The sequence below is a fragment of the Callospermophilus lateralis genome, chromosome 1 (assembly GCF_048772815.1).
Source record: "Callospermophilus lateralis isolate mCalLat2 chromosome 1, mCalLat2.hap1, whole genome shotgun sequence".
In the NCBI taxonomy this organism is placed as follows: Eukaryota; Metazoa; Chordata; class Mammalia; order Rodentia; family Sciuridae; genus Callospermophilus; species Callospermophilus lateralis.
In genome coordinates, this window is record NC_135305.1 from 178,338,492 (window position 1) to 178,363,053 (window position 24,562).

The following is a 24,562-nucleotide window of genomic DNA, read 5'->3' on the forward strand; positions in this document are numbered from 1 at the left end:
ACGATGGATGGAGCAGGGAGTAGGGAAGATGGGGGTCCCCAAGACACCAAATTCCATAGGTGGCTTTCTGGTTTCCTGCCGATTGTCCCCGAAACGTTCCCAGGTGTTGGGTTTTGTCTCCCTGGTGATCATGAGATCTTACAGAGTGAAAATTCCAGAGTAGAGGAGCCCACGGGGCAGAACCCAGTTTGTGCCCACCACAGAGATAATTATGTGGCCTCTTGTTTTAGTCAGCTTTTCCACTACTGTGTGTAACAGAACTGACCAGCACCACTGTAGAGGAGGAAAAGTTTGTTTGGGGTCTCACTGTTTCAGAGGTCTCAATCCATAGACAGCCGGCTCCATTCCTTGGGACTTGAGATGAGGCTGAACATCATGGCGGAAGAGTGTGGTGGAGGGAAGCGGTTCACAGGATGATCAGAAGCAGAGAGAGACTCCACTCTCCAGCTACAAGCATACCCTAAAGCCATGTCTCCCATGACCCACCTCCTTTAGCCATACCCTACTTGTCTTCAGCTACCACTCAGTTAATCCCATCAGGGATTAACTCCCTGAATTAATTCACTGAATTAAGAATCTCTTAACTCAGTCATTTTCCCTCTAAGCCTTCTTGCATTGTCTCACACATGAGCTTTTTGGGAACTTCTCACATCCAAACCATAACACCTCTCTTCCCAGAGACTCCGGAGAAGAAACAGGCAACTTTGTCATTTGGGCAAGATACCCTATAGGAAGCGTATATTTTAACTTTTGGAATTTTCTGGCTTTATGAGTTGTGTGGCTCTGTGGACATTCACTACCCAACAAACACAAAAATTCATATCTGAGCCATCCGAGGTAAAACAGAGAGAACTCGCAGTCGGAACTACAGGAGAGGTCGCTAACGGATGACGTGGATCTTAAATGTCCCCTTAGTCACTCTGAAAAATGTGGACCTGTCCCGTCCCTCCCTTCCTTTCTCTGTTTTCTCTCCCTTCCTCTCCAGTCCTTTCCCGGTCTCTCATCCTCTCTCTCCTTCCCCCATGCCCCCCCAGACACAGTTGTTTTGCATTGTCTTTTGGATCATTTTGGGGGGTCACTATCTTGTTCCTGTATGTTCCATGGCTGTTCAGCTGTGTGGACACACAGAGAGGATTTCAGAGCTAACTCTAACCACCATGCAAGAAATTAGTGCATGAACGCTCCTCAGCAAGGGGGAGAGTGGTTATCCACACAAATGAGGATAGATCTTCCTCTCTCTGTTGGTCCTCTGTAAATACAGGACGCACAACCCTGCCAACTTGGCTGAGTAACAGACTCCAAGAGAGCTGCTTCCCCTCAGGCGAACTAGGAGAGGGTCTCATAATCTCCAAGAGCCATGGCATGACCAGTGTTCTCTTCTGTTCTTGGAAAGGGAAGGAGTTCTCTGGACATGGCAACCACAGTGGAACAGGTTCTTCCATAAGGCACGCTTCCCCGTAGAATGTAGGAATTTTCCATGTGCCTTGCCAAGGCCAGATTCCACCAAGATGGTGCCTTGGTGGACTTGGCTCAAAAGTCTGTGGGGTCATGACCATGCCTGAAGCTGCGCACTGGGATCCACCTGTGGTAACAGGGTCTCTTCTGGATCTCCTTGAACACTTTTTAAAAATCTTTTATGTGCATTATACACAAAAAGTGTTTTTAACAAATTACAGCTTATGCCGTTACGGTTGATAGTAGCAATCATCAGCAGATATGATGTTGTCAGAAGGACTGAAGCCAGAAGTGAGGGAATTAGAGAACAATTACATTTCTTTGGTGCCTAGGAACTCAGAGGAAAAGCAATAAAATAAAGTGTTCCTGAGTTGAATCCCTGGTACCAAAAGGAAAAAAAAAAAAAGAAAGAAAAAGAAATATTCCAGGAAGGAATAGATCTACCTCAGGGCCTTTGCACCTGTTATTCCTTTAAGAAGCATTCTTCTTGTCTTCTTGATGTCTGCATATGTCTTTCTCTCTCCTTCTTCAGATTTTGCTTGAAAGTCACTTACTCTGGGAAGCCTTCCATGGTCACCACAATCAAAAAAGGAACTCACTCTCTTTTAACCTTGTCAACCCGTGGCCCTTCTTATCTTATCCCATACACTCTTTTCCTTCATATCCCTGACTCTACCAGCTGACTTGCTGTATATTTTAATCTCAATTTTATCTACTTATCTTTTTTTCTGTCACTAAATTTTAAATATCATTAAGGTAGTGATTTTTGTTTCATTCCATGATAGATTCTCAGGGCCTAGAATAGTATCTGGTGTAAAAATATTGAAGAAAAGAAGGAAGAAAGAAAAGGAGAGAAGGATACCAGAGAGGGAAGAAAAGATATCTGGATGGCTGGATTGTCCTTGGGATCCACTATTGTCCCATTCAACTGTCTTGTGGAGTTCATGAGTTACGTGATATTACCTGTGACGTGTAGTTGATATAAATCAGAGTTGATATGACATTTCCAAGGTTTGTGTTAAAGCCTGATGTTCCATCTTATTATTATCCACTTCCTTAAAATCAAGTGGGAAATAATTGACAATTAATTTGTAAAAACAGAGTATTTAAAATAAAAAAAAGTAAATCTCGAAAATATCAAGTGGGATTGTACAGTGATAGGTCAAGTATTTCACTATTTATTTTCTGCATATATATTTGAGAAGGAAATTGGAGACCTGAGAGCGGTGAGATACTATTGGTCATTTGGGAAATGGGCTTCCTCAAACAGGCTATAAGCATCGTAGAAGTGCCTGAGGGTGTCACTCAGAAGTACAAGTCTGCTGATAGCCCATTGAAATCAAGGCCCATGAAGATGCAGATAAAACCAGGGACTTCACAATGTGTCATCCTAGTCCATTTCATGTTGCTATAACAGAATACCTGAGGCTGGGTGCTCTTTTTGAAGTAACACGTTTTATTAGTTCACAGTTTTGGAGACTGAAAGTCCAAGATTGGGTGGTCTCCTTTGATGAGGGCCTTCTGGCTGTGAAATAAAATGGCCGAGTAGCAGAAAGGGGAATCACACATGCAGTCAGGGCACCTGTGCACTTGAAGAAGCAAGAGAAGGAGGAGGGATCAAGCTCAGTCTTTGCTCCTGTGGGAACTAACCCAGTCCTTCAAGAACTACATTATAATCCCTCTGAGGGTGTGTTCAAATGATCTAATCACATTCCACGAGACCCCACCTCTCATTATCAGTGCACTGGGGACCAAGCTTCCAACACATGCACCTTCCGGGGGACAAACCATAGCACAGAGTTAAGGTGGTCTGGAACATTCTATAAAACCTTCCGGATTCCCTGAAAACCCCAACACCCCTAACTACCTTCCTAGACATATGACTCACTTCTACTTAGGATTCTGTCACAACTAGCAATTTTTTGCTGGTCAAAAGCAGTTGAGTAGTGACCATTTCATGTGGTTCAACCTATAATTTCACCCTCACGGGTAGCCATCAGCGAGGGACTATTATCATTCCTGTTTTGCACATGATGAAACGAACATTTACTGAAATACAGTCACCTGCTAACATCACAGAGGAATGAAGTGGCGGAAGCCAGTTCCCATCTCGGACTGCCTGGGACTCCAGGGTTGGTGTCTCTAAGCTGCGGCCTGTCAAGCTTCCCTCCTGGGACTGCCTGGGACTCCAGGGTTGGTGACTCTAAGCTGGCCTGTCAAGCTTCCCTCCTGGGACTCACTTTAAGGCCTTAAGGTTTCCCTGGGGTGTGTGACCAGGGAAGGTGGCAGTACTGGCAGAGCAATGTGGAGACTGGGAGAGAGAGCTGCCTGGACAAGTTCTCTAACTTGACCCCTTTGTCTGGAATCCCCATTCCCAGACACTTTTGGGAGTTGATGTCTACCCTTGACCCCACCCCATAGCCTTACCCTTAAAATATTTGAAGCACACAGGAAGATGAGAGGGGACTTGGCTTGTTCACTAGCCCTTTCTCCTTGACTTCCAGGCCTTCATGACTTGGAACACCCCGATGTGTCCTTGGCAGATGAATGGTGAGAATTCAACAGTCCTTCCTCTTCATTGGGCAACTGTTATCTGTTGCTTTCTTTGATTTCTAGTTTTTTTTTGTCCTGGTTCAGAGCCAAAGGAAGAAGCAGTGACTATTCCTGTGCGCTTGTTCATGTTCTCAGGTCCTACTGCAACACAGACCTGCACCCGGAGCACCGCCACCTGTCTCAACTAGAAGCTATCAAGCTCTACCTCAAAGGCAAAGAGCCGCTGCTGCAATGTGAGTGCGCATTCAAAACACCCACTACGCGCATGGATGGGTGCGAGGGGATGGGGTCTGAACTCAAAACCATGGCTTGCCTCAGTTGTCAGCGAAGCTGTGCTTTGGCATGGACTCCCAGTCACATTAAACCCAGCCAGGTATCTGCTTTCTGTAGGAGCAGGAGGAAAACTATAGTTTAATGAAGGTGGCATAGTTCCTAATCCTGGTTTGACTCTTTGCATGAAGTTTGTCTCCACAATTGAATGGGATGGAAATATCACACCCGGGAGGGGACGATCAGATCAACTCAGCTGCCCCGGCACGATGGTGCACGCCTGTAATCCCAGGGGCTCAGGAGGCTGAGGCAGGAGGATCTCGAGTTCAAAGCCAGCCTCAGAAACTTAGCTAGCTGCTAAGCAACTCAGTGAGACCCTGTCTCTAAATAAAATACAAAAAAGGGGCTGAGGATGTGGCTCAGTGGTTGAGGGCCCCTGAGTTAAATACAGGGTACCACAGAGAGACAGACAGACAGACGTTGGGTGGGGTTGGGGTGCTCAGCCAGTTGTCTTAGTTTATAAATGAGAAACCAAGGCAGGAAATAGGATTATTTCCTGTAAATCCATAATCTAGGTCTCCTGCTCTCTTGAGAGGGCAGCTACAACCCACCCGTGTTGCTTGTCATGACAGCTAGACGCTCTCCTTCTTCTCCTCCACCAGGTGTCCCCTGGGGAGCTGGGTGGGTGGGTAAGAGGTGGCCAATGGCTGTGCCCAGAGGCAGAGGGGAGAAGCAGCAGGTCTGGATGCTCCCCCAAGACAGGAGTAGACACTGTACAATCACAAGATAGCCCCAGCAGCTGCAATGTGGGTGGAGAAGCCACCCCCACCCGGCCCCAAATAAGCATGGCACCTGTTCCCCTCTCACAAACATCCTTTATTCAATAATGAAAAGTGCATGACATGTCATCTTAGGCGATCCCCACAGCAATTCCAGACACTAAACCACATGGGATGGAATGGGTTTATTTGGGGGGATGTGCTCTGGGAGGGAAAGGACCAGATGAACCTCGGATAAGTTCAGTTTTTCATTTCATTCTAATTTTTAATGATATATTCTTCAAAACCAAAAGCATCAAGATAATGTGGAAAGTACAATTTTTAGTTGCCAGTCATTTTCTTAATAATTTGCCATATTTGCTTGATGTAGGATTTTTAAAATTTTTCCTTTTAAGATGATATGACCGTCAAGTGTATTCTGACATATTATACAAACATGGAGTCTAACTTCCTATTCTTGTGGTTGTACATGATGTAGAGATACACTTGTCCTGTATTCATATATGAACACAGGAAAGTTGAGATACTTCAGGAATGAAACATCACCAATTATTGAAGCCCCTGTATAACCCTTCCCTGCCCTGTCCTGTTTCCCTCCCAGAAACAATGGCTTTTCCATACCTGTTCATCATTTTCATGTACTTTATGCTCTTAGTACACAGAAAGATGTTCATAAGTAACATATACTATTTTCATTATTTTTCACATTAAACATTTATACAGATCTAAAATCCCAAATGCTCTAAACCTGAAGCTTTTCGAGCACCCATGTGATGCGCCACAAGTGGAAAATAACGTTGTGGAACTTGGTTTCATTCCCAAGTTTGTTAAAGATGTGACATAAAATGATATCCAGATTATTTGTATGAGGTACACATGAAAGATAAATAAATTTTATGATTCCACTTGGGTTCTGTTCCCAAGATATCTCATAATATACACACAAATATTTTAAAATCTCCCCAAATCTGGAATCTGAAACACTTCTGGTGCCAATCATTTCAGACAAGTGATATTTCATCTGTATCTATAGTATATGGTATGATATTCTATGAATCACTACATACAGTTATAATACATATATTTGCTTCTATGCATCATGTTTTTAAAATTTATTCATGTTGCTCTTTTATCTCTATTCTTTTTTTTTTAATTATTGTGTGGAAATCCATTACATAACTGTACAATTTATCCATTGTCTTTTAGATGATGATTGAAGTTGATTCCGATTTTTGTTTTAAAGCACAGCTCCTTTATCTTTTTGGCTCCCAGCCTTGACGAAGACTGCCGGCCCCCTGAGATTATTGGGTGCTGTCCTTTGCAGAGGGATCAGAGAGTTCTAGAACACCCCCTCCCAGACTCATGATCTCCCTTTACTCCTTGACCTCTTTCCCAGAGCTCTTCCTTTGGAGGGGGATAGACAGCCTCCTTTAACAGTCTTAAATGGATGGAGTTAAAAAAAAATAGAGTCCCTATAGCTTGAAGTCATGGTATTCTTTTCCCATCTTCCAATTGTCTGAGAGCAGGATGGTCAAAAATGGCAGGCTGTAGTAGAAGACAGATTAGGGATGACGAGAGCCAACTTTCCAAGGAGCACCGGCTTCTGGTCTCCAAGTCTGGGAGTCAGCATGCTGGTCCATGGCATGAACTCTGAGATGGGGAGAGACAGTAGAACCTGCAGTGTGAGACCACGCAGCCTCTCAACTTAAAAACATCCAGTCCAAATGTTTCACGGGCCCCCGTATTTCTGCCTGATCAGGTGTCTGAACCATTTTATATTTTCAGCTGGTGGGAAGTTAACTCGTAAAGCAATGCACCCACAGTGTGAGTACTAAAAAGTAGCTATGGATACTGCAAAATGAGCTATGGAGCCAGGCACAGTGGCACACACCTGGAATCTCAGCAACTCAAGAGGCTGAGGCAGAAGCATCACAAGTTCAAAGCCAGCCTCAGCAAAAGCAACTCAGTGAGACCCTGTTTCTAAATAAAATACAAAATAGGGCTGGGGATGTGGCTGAGTGGTCAAGGGCCCCTGAATTCAATTTATGATACAAAAACAAACAAACAAACAAACCAAAAGACTATTGAGTACCCTCTGTGCCCCTCTTGGGGACCTGGCCAAAGCCATCTTCTCTTCCGTCCCTCCTACAGGTGATAAAGAATTGATCCAAGAAGTCCTTTTTGATGCAGTGGTGAGTGCCCCCATTGAAGCCTACTGGACCAGCCTGGCCCTCAACAAATCTGAGTAAGTGGCTACACGTGTCCCCCTTTCATGGCCATTTCCTCACCCGATGTCTCCAAAATATGGTTATGGTTTAAAGAACTAAACTGTTTGAGGAGCCTGGTGTTAAAGTTCTTTAATTTTCCCCAAAGCTGCAAACCACAAGAGCTAGAGGAGATTAGTGGCAGGGGCTTGGACGGGCGAGCTCCTGGGTTTGAAGTGTAATTTGTTTGAGTCTTAACATTACATGAAATTCGGTCTGCTGAGGTAGGGTGACACTTCCGAGGAGGCGGGGGTGAAAGGGGCATCCGTTTCCTGCCTTTGCCTGGGCTCCCTCAACTTCACAGACTTGAGAGAACTTGGGATCTGGGCCAGGCTAGGTTGTGAGTCGGACAGGGAAAGGAGGGCTCTATTTCAGTGGGGTGTCAGATATAACCCGGTGGTTTTAAGTTTGAAGTAGAGGATAGGGAAAGGGCGGGAGGGAAGTCAATGGTAGTTGACATCAAAGACTGGGGTGAGAACTGCGTTACCAGCTTCTTATTATTTTCTTAATTTTTTTACTATTATTTTAAATAGCCCACTAAAGAGTAGAAATAAGAGGAAAAGTCACTCCTTTTTCCTTAGGGTGGGATGCATTCTTTGGTTCTCCCATTTTCTTATTCTTCATTAGTTTCTTCCTTTGTTTGAACTTCCCTTCTACCCCGACTGCCATTCATTCTGTTCTCACTTTCACTCCTTCCTTCATTCATTTACTTATCAGGAGGGTGCACCTATGGTGTGCACTGTACCAGGTATCAGAGAAGTGGAGGTGACCAGATAGGAACATTTGCCATCATGGTACCTAGGTGTCTATGGTGTGCTGTATGATTAAGAACTGCAATAACTGCTTTGAAGGAAAAGTAAGTCTATGTAGATAGTAACAAGACCTAGAGTGCCAGGGGGAAACGCATACTAGTTCATGAATTGGTCTGCATTCCAGGAGATGCAAAGGCCCTGAGGTGAGAGAATACTCCACACAGTTGAGGAATTTAAGGAAGGTCAACAGAGTTAAAATGTGGAGGGCAGGAGGGACGATGTTAAAGGATGAGGCTGCAGAAAGACCAAGGAGTTCAGGACTTCAGGGATGGGGGAGAGTTCAGGATTGTGGATTTTATATTCCAAGTATTGGAAAAATCACTGAAGGGATTTAAGAAAGGGAAGAATAGGATCAGAAATGCATTTTTTTAAAAAGGGTCTCTCAGCTGGGCACAGTGGGGCACGCCTGCAATTGCTGAAGCAGAAGGACTGTGAGTTCAAAGCCAGCCTCAGCAACTTGGCAAAGCCCTGTTTCTAAATTAAAAAAAAAATAATATATATATATAAGATTAGGGATGTGGCTCTGTGGTTAAGTGCCCCTGGGTTCAATCCCTGCTACCAAATTAAAGAAACAAACAAACAAATAAATAAATAAATAAATCTCTCACTGCTATACGGAGACCAGAGTGTAATAAGGTAAGAACCCTAGTACAGGTTCCTATAGGAGTCCCAGGAATTTACCACTTGGACAGAACAGTGGACACAGACAGAAGAGGGCCACCTGTGGCCTGCGTCAAAGGAGGACCCCAAGGACACGAAGGTGGGTTTGTTGTTTGAAAGGAGGAAAGCTGAGCCTTCAAGTTCATTCCTAGGTCTACATCCCCAGTGCCTGGGAAGATGGTGCTGTGGCTGGAACAGAAGACACAGAACGAGGAGCAGGCTTGGGCTCCCTGTGGCCAGGGTCCCTTCTAGGCATGAACATTCAAGATAGCTGGAAGTGTCCCAAGCAGAGATATCAGGCAGGAAATTTAACACGTGAGTCTGGATCTCCAAGGACAGACAGCCATTTCCATTGTAATTTGGAATGTCTTGCTTACCTGCATGGATCCTGGAGGTTTAGAAGAAAATGAAGATTTCCAAAGATATTTGTTCCCCCTCTGAATAATGTGGAAGTGCTTCTTTCAGACTTTCATGAAACTTAAAATCTTGAGTAAAGACGGCTGATTCATTTCTAACACATGCTAAAGATTTCTAAAATGGTAGCTCACTCTGTAGTCCACATCTGTGTCTGGTTGGACAGCCCAGCTTTCCAAATTAAAGTAGGCTATAGGCAGAAACAAATGTACTGTGTTGGTTTTTATTCACCCCTTAGATACCTACAGGTATTGGCCACCTCGACTACTCCCAAGTGACCAAATGATCTCATACTAAAGACAACATGGATAGTGCTCTGAATCAAATTGCTACCAGCTGCTGGGACAGAGAAGCAAACTCAAAGATTGGCATTCTCGTCACACTTTGAGTGTAGGATAAAATTCTGTTGGTAGAGAAAAGCCATTTGCTTTTTTTCATTGGAAAAAAATGAACATTGCAAATCTCCTGAAGACCCTGCTCCAACATGAAGTTGACCTTGGAAGTTGAAACATTGTGTTCAGCACATTACTTTTCCTTGTTGAAGCTATATAGCACCCCACAAGGCCATTGGAAGAAGTCATTCTTTTATTTATCACTTCTGGGTTGGTGGCAAGAAGAAGACCCATGCTCTGGCCGAAGTTATAAGTTGGTGCTGCCAAAATTCCGCAGAAGTCAGAGCCTATTCCTACCATGTAGGATTTCCAGCTGTGGGATGCTGCAAACTGGGTTCGGTGGCTCTATTAATTGTTAATTCTCTCTCATGGCAGATTCCACTAATGGTCTCAAGACCAAGAATACACTTGGTAGCATTGAGGCAACAAATCTATCCCTCAACATTTTTTTCTTTCCTAAAGCTTTCTCACCGTCAGGCTTCTCTTTCTGAACCAGGACCCAGAACTTTTCTTTTGGAGGGGGTGGGAACCAGGGATTGAACTCAGGTGCACTAGACCACTGAGCCACACTCCCTATCCCTATTTTGTATTTTATTTAGAGACAGGGTCTCATTGAGTTGCTTAGCACCTTGATTTTGCTGAGGCTGACTTTGAACTAGTGATCCTCCTGCCTCAGCCTCCTGAGCTTCTGAGATTACAAGTGTACACCCAGCACTCGGCTTGGACCCAGAACTTTGTGTTTATGAACAGAAGCACATTTTTTCTTAGGCACCTTATGTTGACAGGAAGTTCTTCATTTATCCTGCAGGTATCACCATGAAGCCTTTTGTAAGGGATCATAGATCGCATTCTGTACTTGGTACATGTATGTGGGCACGCCTATGTGTGAGTCTATTAGTTCTTTGAAAGTTCAGGTTTCAGAGCTGCTATTTTGTAAAACATTCTGTGAGTCTTGAAATGCAAAAGCCATTATCTCCTCACTATCCAGAAGCAACTCTCTAACGTCGGCTGTTCTCTTTCAGGAATTCCGACAAGGGCGTAGAGGTGGCTTTCCTAGGCACCCGCACGGGCCTCTCAAGAATCAACCTGTTCGTTGGGGCTGAGCAGCTCACCAATCAGTAAGTAGGAGGACTCCTTTGCAGATGCCCAGTGAGCTCCTGAAATGCAAAATTCAAGGGGAAGCTTCTTTCGATTCTTGCTTCTACCACTGATAGAAACAAAGTTCAGGCCCCCCCTGCGCCCGCTACTATTTCTCCTCTCTGTTCTACCATGGGGGCCTCAGTGCATGTGTTCACCTGCCGGCTGGCCTTTCTACGACACTTTGTTCCTCGTGCTTGTTGGCTTCTGTCCACCATCTGCAGTTCTCTCCTGCCTGGTGAGTCATTTTAGAAAATGTGAGATGCTGCTGCCGCTGCTGCTGCTGTCGGAATCAGCTAGAGGGGGGAAGCGCTGGTCTCCTCAGGAGTGGCTCCTGGGCCTTCAGCTGTTCTGCAGAGATGGGGAGGAATTCCTGCCTGTACCTCAAATCTGTTGTTTGTTGGTTGGTTTATGTTTTAAGAAACCTCTGAGCCTCTGTGCTTAGCATGAGGGTCTGCAGAGCCGCACAGCCGGCGGTGGACTTTCTAGAGGCACTGGGGTTGACGATCTCTCCTTGCACTTCTAAGAAGATCCCAAGGGACAGTGGATTGAGAGTGGCTGAGTCCACTCTTCAGCCCCTGTGTCTTCAGAGAGCCAAGGGCCCTTCAGTCACCAAATGGGCGTTCTACCAGAGCCAGTAGATAATCTGACATCGATTTTGATCCCATTAATAAATTCTCCCACTTTCTTTTCTCCATAGGAGAGGCATTATTAGGCCAGGGACAAATGGAGCCCAAGATTCAGAAAGGTGGAGTAAAATAAGTGTGTGAGCTCAGAGGTTGCCAAGAAACCCCACACACCCTGACCATTGAGAAGGGTTGACCCATCAGGGGCCCAAGGAGGAGATGCTCCCTACCCCTCCAGCCTCAGTTCAACAGCACTGAACGCACCTCTGTTAGATGAGACCCTGACACCAACCAGAGAATCTTACCTATAGGACTAAATCTGGTCAAATAGCAGACGGATCAATTTTTAAATGTTTTGGAAAGCCACCTTTGAACTCCCAATCCAAGAATTTTCTCTCTCAGTATCTGATGTTTATCATTTATGAAGTTCACTATCATTGTGACTTGATTTTTAAAAATGCCTCTTTAGCTTGTTTGACCCCTGCACAAGTCTTTTTCCAGAGGATCAGTTTCTAAGAATGATTAAAGGCAGAGGGAGCCACATATCATATTGTTAGGATTCAGAGAGCAAAGGGAGACACAGGACCAGATTATCTCATGCTCACAAGGCTGTTTCTGGTACCAAGATGACAACAAGCTAATAGAAAAACAGTAACAGCCAGGTGTGGTGGCACATGCCTCTAATCCCAGTGACTTGGGAGGCTGAGGCAGAAGGATCGTAAGTTCAAATCCAGGTTTAGCAACTTAGCCAGGCACTTAGCATCTCAGCAAGACCCTGTCTCTAAATAAAATATAAAAAAGGGTTGGGTATGTGGCTCAGTGGTTAAGCACTGGTTTAATCCCCATTACCAAAAAACAAAACAAAAACCAATAGCAGAAACAAAACATGGTACCTTATAGGTCTGATAGCTGCACTCTTTTGCTGGATTTGAAAGATGACAGGATCACACTTGGGAATCTGGAATGTGCATCTGACCCATCTTGCTTCTTGTGCTTTCTTTCTGAAAAGTAAGGTTATGATTTCCTATGATTATTGTGAAGATTTAAAAAAAAATTATGGCTGGACCCCCAACATAGTGCTGCACGCCCGTAATCCCAGCAGCTCAGGAGGCTAAGACAGGAGGATGGCAAGTTCAAGACCATCCTCAGCAATTTACTGAAACCCTTTCTCAAAATAAAAAATAAAAAGGGCTGGGCATGTAGCTCAGTGATAAAGCACTCCTGGGTTCAATCCCAGTGCCAAAAGCAAGAAAGAAGGAAGGAAGGAAGGGAGGGAGGGAGGAAGGAAGGAAGGAAGGAAGGAAGGAAGGAAGGAAGGAAGGAAGGGAGGAAGGGAGGAAGGAAGGGCAGGTGGGCAGACGGACTGTGGCTAGACAACTGCTTTAGGAAGCGAACAGTACTTACAACTATAAGGTCTATTCTCTGTGGCATGGCTGGGACCCAGAATGTAAGCTCGGCAATTGTCCGGGTGGGTGAATGACTCTTCTGTCTTCAAGAAACTCATCACTGTTTCATATGGAGGCACCTTGACATCTATTGTCTTAGGGTCTTTTACCTGCCTGTCCCTCCCCATATAATGGTATTCATTGAGATTCAGTGACTTGGATATATTCTCTAAACCATGGCTGGAAAGATTTTAGAATTTCTAGATTTTGTTTCTGCTTTTGACAAGGGCATGAAAGAAAGTTCTTAAAATACTGGACAGAGGACTGAATCTTACAAAGTTCCCAGCCTGGAATTAACTTGCACCACTATCAGTCGGGGCACTAAGACCACAACTCCTGGCCCCGCCTCCTACATTTGGAAGTGGGTGGGTTATGTTCGTGGCCTCTGTGACCCGGCCATCAACCCTAACATTAACAGTATATTCTGTGCCTTCAGATGACCTCTCATATCACCAAGCACACAGCATCTCATGACGTTCTCCTTCGTGGTGTAGTTATCAGTCTCCTCCACAGCCTGAAGTTTAACAGAGGACTGCTTCACCCTTTCCACTTGAACCACAGAGAAAAAAAGGAACCCTTGGGCTTTAAGAGCTTCATACATGCTCTGCGCTCATTTCCGGGTCCCAGCCCTTTCACTCATGGCATTCACACTGTGCTTTCAGTGTCCTGGGAAGCGGAGCGTCACTATCATTCCCATTCTGTAATGAATAAACAAAGGCTCAGAGACTCAGTTACTCACCCAAAGTCACTGGGCTCTGCCTAGAACTAGACCTGCCTTAATACAGCTCCACAATCGCCCTTGGAATCCAGGAGGAGTATTTCCCTTTACTTAGAAGGATATTTCCTTCTGAAGAATAATGGTGGGATTCTGCAAAATCGGATCTCTGCTTCCTCTTGAATCACTGCTTGGAGTTGGCCAGCACCTCCCAGATTTCCCAAGGAATACCAGAGCTGGCTGAGACCTCTGGGCTCCTGCTTGCTGAGCTGGGTGCAGCTTTCCAGACCTGTCTCCTTGCCTCCCCCAAGGCCGACTGTCACCATCACACCTTCTAACCACGCTTTTTATCCCATCTTCCATGACTCTGGAAAAAGCCCCCACTGCTGCATGAAAAGGGCACCTGCCACCTGTGGCGATGTGCATTTCGCCGTCACACGGGCCCGGGGGGAGTGTACACACTTTCTGCTCAGCCGTGGCTGGGCCCTTAGTCTGACGTGGATGGCAGCTGTTTGGACCTGCTGTGGGCTGGACAACAGAAGCCCTCCCTCCAGTCATCCAAGTCAGGTTCATGAAGAATCTCATGTCTAAGGGAGAAATAAAAGGGATGAAATGTCAATATTTGTTAAACCTGATGATTTTACCACTGAATGAAGCAGTGCCTGGAAGGGTTCACCTATTACGCTGAGCCTGGAAGTCTGTAAATACAGCATTCTGCACAGCACCGGGATCTGAGCACCTTCTCAGTCTTGCTCTGGACTCCAAAATCGGTCTTCTGAATAAGAGGAGAGCACCTTTACCAACTTTAAAAAAAGGTTCCGGTTTCCTCTGGAGAGGAAGCTTGCTAGGGAGGGCTGTGAATGAACGGGAGAAGCTCTGGTCTATCATACCATTTTTGGTTTGCTACCGCCAGCTCTAATAGCATAAAATTTTGTGGCATTATTAACACAGAAGACCATTTACATAGGAAGGTGGCCAGGCTGCTGAGGGGATTTGGAAAAAAAAATAGAAACTATTATACAGAAGAGATATAGGAGATTGTCTCGAATGTTTGAGGAGCTCTTATCTGGATCTTAAGTTTATGTATCCTGTGATCACTCAACATATATTGAGTGCCTTACCCCAAGGAGAAGAATAAAGTCTTTGCCCTCAGGAAAGAATTAGGCAATCTAATGTAACTTTTGCAAGGTGACAGACTTCCGAGCTCTCTGAGAATTTTGAGGGTGAACTCCAAAGACATAGGCTTCCTCTTGTAGAAGTGAGTTCTACTTCTTTGGTTAAGGTCCAGATAACACCCTAAAACTACAGAATGCTATTCTAAATTAGATACCAAGTTTATGAAACCAACTAATTTAAACTTGGCTTAAAAATTTCTCTCCTTGATCCACATGATCCAACTCCATGCTAAAAACTGCTGTGTTGAAAGTCATCCCATTTTTGGTCCAACTGAGGGCCTTTCTCCTACCTACACATTGTTCCCTGATTGGTCTCCTTTTCTGAAAGTTCCCTGCACAGGCTGGAATAACCAGGCAGTCATTTCCTCCCCTTGAGTTGTGCCCTATCAACCAAGATAAGGCTGCTGGGGAGTAAATGTGGCTCTCTGGAGGTGAGTCACGTCAGAAAACACTCATCGGGACTTCGGTATGTCAGTGCCCCTGGTCCTGAGGGTATAAGTCCCAGACCCTCAGTGGATGCCTGAAACCCTGGAGAATACCAAGCCCTATACACTACTTTTTTCTATGCATACATCCGTGTGATAAAGTCTGATTAATGAAACACACACAGTAGGAGATTAACAATAATAGCAAACAGAACAATCACAGCGACACATTATAATAGAAATTACATGAATGTGCTTTCTCTCTCAAAATACCTTATTGTACCACACACGCCATTCTTGTGTGGTGCTGTGAGATGACACAATGCCTTGGTGATGAGATGAAGTGAAGGGAATGCATAGGCATGGGGACAAAGCATCAGGCTGCTGTGCAAGGGTCACTTGGACACAAGCACTGCAGCACCACCCCAGTGGAGCTGATGACTGAGTGACTACTGAGCGCCTAATGGGCAGGTAACATAGGTAGCATGGATACGCTGACAAAGTGATTCTTTGTCATGGAATGCTGCAAGAGATTTCATCACCATACTCAGAACAGCACACGATTTCCAACATGAATTTTTTTTTTTCCTGCAATTTTTCATTCAGTGTTTTGGGGCTGTGGTTGACTACCAGATTCTGAACCATAGAAAGCAAAACTACAGATAAGGAAAGACTCCTGTGTGTTTAAGGCTCCATGGAGGGATGCACAATGTGAGCAAAGCTGCTGTCCACAGAGATCTTGAAAAGTTTGGGGAAGGGACATGACCATTGTGTGGATAAGGTCTAGGAAAAGGAGGCTGTGTGACAGTGAGGTAGGCTGTGGGGACCTGGAGTGGGGTGAGAGCTTGTACTTGCTGTGGATTCATGAGGTGGGTGGTATGTGGATGAGCACTTTGTACTGTATTGTATATTTCAAAATTGTTAAAAGAATAGTTTGTTTGTTTGTTTGTTCTTTTGGTACCCAGGAGTCTAAATTACTGAGCCACACCCCAGCTCCTTTTGTATGTTTTATTTAGAGACAGGATCTCACTGAGCTGCTCACTGAGTTGCTTAGGGCCTCAGTGGGGAGGAAAACGCAGGGGGATTTCTGGTTAAAGTGCAGACTGTGGGCAGGAGGCAGGGAGGCCAGGAGGGGAGGGATCCAGAATGAGGTGGGCAGTCCCTGGTCTGCCTGAAGACCGGGTGAGGGAAGGAGGATGCAGAGTCCTGGTATGGGCCCATGTTTACTCCCCACTTTTCCTAAGAAGAGTGACTTACCTCCTTTACCCTTGTCAGATTAGTTCGCTGGATATACTAGGAAAAATTATTTTCCCTCTTTTAATATGACTATCAGAGCACTGCAAAATATATATATATATATATATATATATATTTTTAGTACTGGGGATTGAACTCAGAGGTGCTTAACCACTGAGCCACATCCCCAGCCCTTTTTAAAAATATTTTAGAAAGAGACAGGGTCTCACTGAGTTGCATAGGGTCTTGCTAAGTTGCTGAGGCTGGCTTTGAACTTGAAATCCTCCTGCCCTCCTGAGCCTCTGGGATTACAGACATGCATCACTGCATTCAGCCCTACAAGATATTTTTGAGAGATGTGGGGTGCACAGTGTTGACTTGGGACCCCTTTGTACTCAAGATGACAAGTGAGGATTCTAAAGGATAATCCTGGTTTTACCTGATAAAGGTCGGTGGCTACACCATGTTCTTCTGGACCTAGCTGAGTGGGTGTTGCTCTTCTTATTCCTCTTCAGGGACTTCCTGAAAGCTGGAGACAAAGAGAACATTTTTAATGCTGACCATTTCCCTCTCTGGTACCGAAGAGCTGCTGAGCAGATTCCAGGGAGTTTCGTCTACTCTATCCCATTCAGCACAGGTAGGTGTCCCTGTTGGAGGGAGACGGGGCTCTGTCTGTCCCTGCTGGCCAGAGCATTGGGCAGACAGTGTAGGGGAGCTAGCTGCCTGAATGCTGAGGGGAGCCAACTTCAACCTGCAGAGCCCAAGCAGATGACCGGGCCAGCCCCGAACCAGTGATGTGCTCCATAAGAGAAATAGCCCCAAATAAAATGAAGGCTTTCCTTAATCAGTGTCCAAAGGACATTTCAGGAAGCAGGCCTGGTATTTTCTGGAACTTGAGTGAAGATTTCTTTCTTGATTTGTTTTTAATGTCACTGTGGCTCCATTTTAAAGAAAGAAAACTTCTCCAGAACCTTCAATGAGTCATATCACTTCAAAGGTTCACCGTTCCCTCTCAGAATTGAACTGATCTAAACTGATATGCAAAAGCAAGAACCAAGACATTGGATAGCTGCGGCTTTCCTGACTTAGGCCTGCAGTGACCAACGAGAGGCCTGTCGCTGATGGTTTTTACCAGTCCTGACATGTTAGGATAATATGGGGGGACAGAAAATCACTTCCCCCCAGAAACAATGGAAAGCTGTTTTAGAAACAAGACATGCTGAAATGCTTTTAAGTTATGTCCTGCATCCATTGTCTTTTGATGCTCATTGAGTAAGGCTCTATATGGAATGTTCTAGAAGCTTCAGAGATGAATGAGACTTAGTTCTACACTTGCATTGCTCTGGAAAGTTCAGTTGATAGTTATATTTTACATCAGGCCCTTTTATGTTAATCCTTTCCAAGCATTCCTAACTCCACCCTAAGGGAAACTCTCCTTCCTGGGATTCTCTCTCTGGGTGAGACTTCAGGCTACATCATCTGTTGGGTTCCTTTCCTGTCTGAGATTCTTTGAATCTGTGCCCTTTGGCTTAAGTCCTCTGTGGACAGATGCTCCTATGCATGCTTCCCCATATGTAAATTTTCAAGTGTCTGAAGTTCTGTATGAACTAAGACATAGTGAACTTTCTCATCTTGCTATACACCTAGCAACAATAACAACATTTTCTCTCTCAGGAGACTTCCTTTTTCACAGTCCCCAAAAGAAAAAAGTAAAATTGAGTTTGCTGTTCTGACCATGGAGTGCATTCTGTGACAGAGTGGCTTTTGCTTGACACTGTACAGGGAGGGACTATGGAGTTGTTCACTGGTTTCTGGATACATAGAATTGACTGTGATAGACCCTAGTGCCAGTTTGCTTTGTAATTCACTGTTTGTCCTAAAAGAATCATGTGTGAGATAAACAAACTGACCCTGGCACAATGGCACACACCTTTAATCCCAGAGGCTCAGGAGACTGAGGCAGGAGGATTGCAAGTTCAAAGCCAGCCTCAACAATTTAGCCACACCTTACACAACTCAGTGAGACCCTGACTCTAAATAAAATACAAAATAGGGCTGAGGATGTGGCTCAGTGGTTGAGTGCCACTTGGTTCAATCCCCGGTACCCAAATGAACAAACACAAAAAATAGATTAATTAAAACTGTTGTGGCATTGGTCTTTGTAAACTACAGTTTTCTCTGAACTTTTAACATAAATCATCTAATGAAAAGGAATTTAATGTGTTCGTGGCTTCTGTGGACAAGGGAAATCTTTAAAATAATGACCAAGCACAAGTCATTATGGCCAAGTACTGTCTTTCTCCTCATTTCTTCGGTGTGTTGAATACTGAAAAGAAGCTGGTTTTGTTGTTGTTGTTTCGATTTTTTTTTTTTTATCACTGCTTGGGCTGGGTCAGGAAGAAAACTCATAATTGCTTTGGTCATGAGTGTATTCAAGTTGAGGTTTGCCTTCCCAGCTTCTGGATTCAACTGGATTCCATTCAATGCACACACATTGAGCACCTTTCCTGAGGGGGGCGCTAGACTAACAGTTATTACCTATGAGTGCTCCACATCTTTGAATTCATTAGTATTGGAACCACCGTTAGGAATAGAAAACCTCCTAATACTAATGCCGTGTTGTTACGGCACTAATAAAGGGCTTGGAGTATAGATATCACTCCAGTTCTATCTCTGTTTAGAACGCTTCTTCTCAGAAACACTGAGATTAAAATTAGAATCTTGTAGATCAGTTAAGATTTATCTAATGAATCAGAGCTACAGTTGCCAACTTATTGTAAAATAACTCCAAAATTCGGTTTCACGTAGCTCTTCATGGCTCTGATCAGAGAGGTGGTATAAATATGACCACGGACACAAGTAAACACTGCAATTAGTAACCACAGATGACTTAAACATGTGGTCCCTCCGTGGTGGCCATTGATTTTGATGTGAAGAGCTGGCCATTCACCAGTGCAGGTGCTCAGGGCTCAGTATACTGATTACAGCACAAATGGCCTGACAGAACAGGCAGAGTGTCCACAGCCCAAAGGACTCTGGATTCTGGGAACAGAGCCCCAGAATCATTTGCAGAATTGGTGGCTATGGGCCAATATGATTATTCTCTGAATGTGCACACTCTAACTATCTCCATTTTTCTCCTGGTGATTTTTCTTTGCACAGGGACAGTCAACAAAAGCAACGTAGTGACAGCAAGTACCTCCATCCAGCTCCTGGATGAGCGGAAATCCCCTGTGGTGGCAGGTAAACAATGGATTTCGGTGACTATGGCATCCATTCACCTGACTGGTCAACTGCTTCTGTGTGGCTTTTTTTTTTTTTCTCCAAAAAGTAGGTTTCCAAAGGAGGAAAAAAAATGGAAAATTACTTATTCCTCAGCTTGGTTTCATTTCCTCCAAATTAAGACTAATAGCAGGTGGTGTTTGATGCAAAAACAGAAAGCTTTCTCAAGGGTTTCTATTAAACTCTGAGCCAGGAAGACATCTTTGGTATGTGTCATGGAGAATGTCTTGACAGCAGGTAGCAGGCTCATTTAAAGTAAATTCCACACCTCTGATTTTTATATCATTAGGATAACAGTGGGCACACAAGAAAATTATAGGTCTGTTTTAGGCAAACACCAGCTGAAATGTGCCCTTTTCCAGAGACACTGAGATTTTCATCGCCCTAATCCCCCTGGGGAATTAGAGTTAGACGTATCTGCAGGTGCTGGGTTTGGGTCCGGGGGGGAAAGCCAAAGCATTTTACAACAGTGAGTCTTGAATTGTCCAAAAAAAGCCCCGTCTCTAGCTTTCCCCATTTATCTCATCTCTCACAAGTGTGAGTAGATGACTATGGCTGGCTGGGGGCTTCATTAGTGGCTGAAAGGCTTGGAAACTGCCACCAGTCCTCCCTTGAGGATGGCTGTTGACAAAAGCAGGGTCTGAGAGCATGTCTGGCATATAGTCTATTTCTGATATATAATTATTGGATCCATTGGTTGATGGATGGGTGATATACTCAAGCTCTATCCTGATACTGGCTAGGTTTACCAAAGGGAGTCATTTGTTTTGGGGCAGCCTCCCTCATTAAGTTGTACTTTAGGGTGACTTTGAACGTCAACATCTTTGCACACTGTGATAATTTGTGGAAAGGAATGCGAATGTAGCAGATGGAGCAGACCCGTTTGAAGTGGTTGTTCTTTGGCTGGGAAATCCTGTCTTTCCCTCCACTTTTATTTCTGACTCAGCCTATGAATCATAACTGTGTCAGTAGGGACTGAAAGATCTGGGGATAGTCACTCTAGTGATTCTTGGGGTATTGGATATGACAAAGAAGACAGTCTTATGTGTCTGACCTGCAGCTTATCTTAAACTAGGCAGACCTATAATTAATCAGCCAGGCGATATGGGCTCTAAGGACTCACAGTTGCTGTCTTCAAATTTTGTCACTTAGTGTCTCCCCCGTTCCTTGAGGAAAGCGGGAGACAGGATCATTTAACTCAGCAAGATTTATTTTTGCTTAAAGGAGGTCAGGCTTGCTTACCTCCAGGCTGTCCCAGCCAGCTAATTCCAGAGGCATGTTATCTCCCAGGAGCTGGGGCCACATGCAACAGCTGTCAAGGACAGATCAGGCCAAAGCTGTCTATCGGATACAGAATTTCTCTTTAAAACCCTTTCCATGGGTGTTTCATTCAGTCATCATAAAGGATGCTCTGAGTATACCCCAAAAGTTACTGTGTTTACCTCAGCGGCCTTTGTACAAGTTTACAAACTATGCTCAAATGTTGCCAAATGCCTTCCACTTCATAAATGTCTATTTGGCTGAGCACCAGTGAAACGTGGAGTCAGCCAGAGCACTGGGTGTCCAGCCTAGAGAAGAATGTGCGTTGTCCAAATGGCTTGCTGGTCTTACTAAGTTACGTAGGTGGCCAATAGACCTCAGGCAGGTCATGTGACATGATGATTTGGCTCACGTTGAATGTGTAAGACAGGCTCCTCCTATTTGTTGCTTCTAAGACTGTGTCCACTACTGGTCCCCAACTTCAGAAGGTAATTACGGAGCAAGACCAAGAAGCAAAGTCCTCAAGCAGCTGTCTCGAGGTTGAACCCTTCTTCTTCCAACTGCGTCTGGTAGACATGAGATACAACAGAATTTCTTGGCTTTGATCTTGAAGGCTGCCATGGATGCAGCCCCATGAAGGCAGTGACCGAAAGAGGACCTGTGTCTCTCCCAGAGCAGAGCAGCCTCCTCAGCACGTCCCCCAGGTGTCATTGACTGACTCAACCCTCATGTCACGGTGTGATTAGGTTGGGTTACATTCCTCGGTGTCTTTTCCTCAAACTAAGTAGACATTGTTTACGGCTCTGAAATTCAAAAGGCCATTTTAATTGGGGAAGAAGCCTTGTTTTGGCAGATGAAGATGAGTGTGTGAGCGGGCTTGTTCCTCAGACAGCAGATGGGACACAGCTGACGGGCAGTAATTTGGGGTCGCAGTGAAATCCTTGTGTTAAAGGGAAACCTGTCTGAAAGAAAAGGTGTACAGCTTGTCCTTTGGCCAGTCAAAGGTGGTCAGCCACAGTGCATAAACAGGTTCCATCCATCTTGGGCACCCAGTCCTCTTTGAGAGTCACCCTGCCAGCACTTAGTGGCCACCAGCACACTGCATTTTCCCAACTTCTTTTCCATTGAGGAAAGGGGGGGACAAGATCATTTAACTAAGCAAGATTTATTTTTGCTTAAATTTATTTTTGCTTCCACTGCCAAGGAAGAAGTGGCAGGACTTTCCCTACCCAACCTCTCCAGAGCCCTGGAATCTTCTATGTGTACGAGGCTCCTGAACCTTTTTTTTTTTTTTCCTATTATTATTGAAAATGCAAACCTTGATCTGTAAAACCCATATAGGTTTTCTGCTTATATGTGGTTTGGAGTGTCTCCAGGTCCACTTAAATAGGGGTGAGATTATTAGCTTCCTTGCCTGTGTCAACTCAGAGATAATAGAAGAGAACAAACAAGGAAACATCTGTGTAGAAAGAAATACAAAAAATGCTAGGATTTAGGGGTAACCCACTTTTATCTTCAAGTTGGATTCATTCACTCATTCAGCAAATAGTCTATGAGCTCTCGCTTTTCCCAGGTACTCTAGGAAGTACCTGGAAAAATGAATAAATAACCAGGATCAGAAACTGATATCCTTTCCTTCCCCACACAGGTCTCTAACATAGCTATCTTTAAAGCTGTGTTTCTAAAGCACCAGTGAATTAAAGAGCTGAATGACTGTCTGGCAGGTCCTTAAGGTCACGGATCTTGTTCATTTTACCTTCTGCCCCTCACAGCGTAGTTAGTTCTATGTGTGGACTCTGGTGAATTGACCTTCAATAAGATTTTTACCAATCGAATGGAACTCATGGAAACTGACTCATCTTTTAGATTCCCTTTTATTCACACAAGATACCTTATCTCAACTTCTGTTAAAAAAAAGAGTTCAGTCTTCTGGATTTTTAAAATAATACATATTAGTGGCATTGGCTTTAAAATGAACATTTAACGTATCAGAATCTAAAATGGCAACTAATGATGTTCCAATTTGATTTTTAAATAATTGTAAACACTCCATGGTCAAGAACTCTCTCCATTATCCTTTAATACCCAGTGCCAAGTACAAGGGCTAATGCATGGTGAGTATGAAAGAAATATCATTTAAATGACTGATTCATGGTGGATTGGCTTCCTTGAGACTTGCTATATACAGGGACAAAAGCTCACAAAATTCACTGACCCAGTCATAGAAATACTGTACTTGACTAAAACTCTGAGATGTGCTCAGCAGCTTAACTTCAGCCCATAACATAATAATATGGGGGTTATTTCAAGGAATAAAATAATTTTTTAATATTACATTCCAATGGCAACTGTGTTGAACCAGGCATTATCTCTGTCATTAAAAGTCATTTCTGAGTTCAGAACATCTAATGTTATGCTTGGAATAGCTAATCTGATCATCCTCGGGGGGGAAAAATATTATGGACACGAGAGCATTAGTTTCTTATAGAAATAGCTCTTTTTCCAACAGCCTTACAGAAGTGTGATTGACATGCCAAAAATTCACTGATTTTAAATCATTATGACTTTTTGTGAAATTTTGGTGTAGGGGTTCCTGATTTGTCTACTTGCTTCTTTGCAAAGTACACAGATCATATTGGATCCATTCAGGGAGGAAATTTGAAAATCTGAGTTATGTGCTCTTGTTTGCATAATTTCAGGCAGTGAAATGAAGGAGAAGATTTTATTTTAACCAGCTAATTAGGAAAGTGATTAATTAACATCATTGACCGTACATTGTCAGGTACGTGCTATTTCAACTAAGTATAGTGTTTAACATGGGCCCTGCCTTTGAGTTCAGCGACTAATGTTGACAAAGTGTTACAGACAGGCATTCAGCTTGATGACATTCCTTTGGTCAGATCACACATATTTGGTATACATGTGTCAGGAATTATGTGTCAAGTCTGCATGGATAAACATCTAGTTTGTTAAGTCCGAGTCAAGGAACTATTTTATCTTTACAAAAATTACTGCTTATGAACTAAATGAGTGGTTTCCAACCGGAGACAGTTTTGCCCTTTGGAGGTATTTGGCAATATCTGGAAACATTTTCGATTGTCACCACTGGTTAGGAGGGTTGCTACTGGCATCTAGTGGGTAGAGATCAGGACAGTGCCACACATTCTGCAGGACATAGAATAGCCCCCATGACAAAGAATTATCTAGTCAAGATGTCAGCAGTGGCAAGGTTGAGAGACCCTGGGTTAAACTCACAGGCAAACTTCAGTTCTTGGCATTTTCCAATTCATTGTTGCCACTTTTAGGCTAATTGCAAAAACAACTTTGCATCATCATTAACCATTTGATGAATATATATTTTTATATATAGTATGTACCTAGCGCTGAGCATACACCAATGAACAAGTACCCCAGAAGGCACTGTGGAGTGTGTTAAGGGGGTTGTTGGTTGATGTCAAGATGAGGGTGCTGTTGCCATCCAAACCCAGAGGCTGGAGTGACAGCTGCCCAAGGAAGAATCCTTCCACTCAGCTGATGCTGCACCGCTGAGAACCCTGAGCATGGCCAACCTGCTGCCAATAGGGAGCATTCATTTGTTCTAGAAATCCAGACAACTCCAAGTTTGGCATGAATGGGAGGAAGGAAGGCATTTCAGTAGCGGC

At 44.1% G+C, this 24,562-nt stretch overlaps 1 protein-coding gene across 1 annotated transcript in view; it reads left to right on the plus strand.

Annotated features, from left to right (window-relative positions):
* Window positions 1-24,562, plus strand: part of Cacna2d3 (calcium voltage-gated channel auxiliary subunit alpha2delta 3) — an 870,922-nt gene that overhangs the window by 680,729 nt on the left and 165,631 nt on the right. Inside the window, exons 22-27 of the mRNA XM_076868261.1 lie at window positions 3,960-4,005; window positions 4,144-4,241; window positions 7,209-7,302; window positions 10,622-10,717; window positions 16,874-16,995; window positions 19,521-19,601. Coding sequence (XP_076724376.1) covers window positions 3,960-4,005; window positions 4,144-4,241; window positions 7,209-7,302; window positions 10,622-10,717; window positions 16,874-16,995; window positions 19,521-19,601 — 537 coding nt within the window. The remainder of the gene's footprint in view (window positions 1-3,959; window positions 4,006-4,143; window positions 4,242-7,208; window positions 7,303-10,621; window positions 10,718-16,873; window positions 16,996-19,520; window positions 19,602-24,562) is intronic.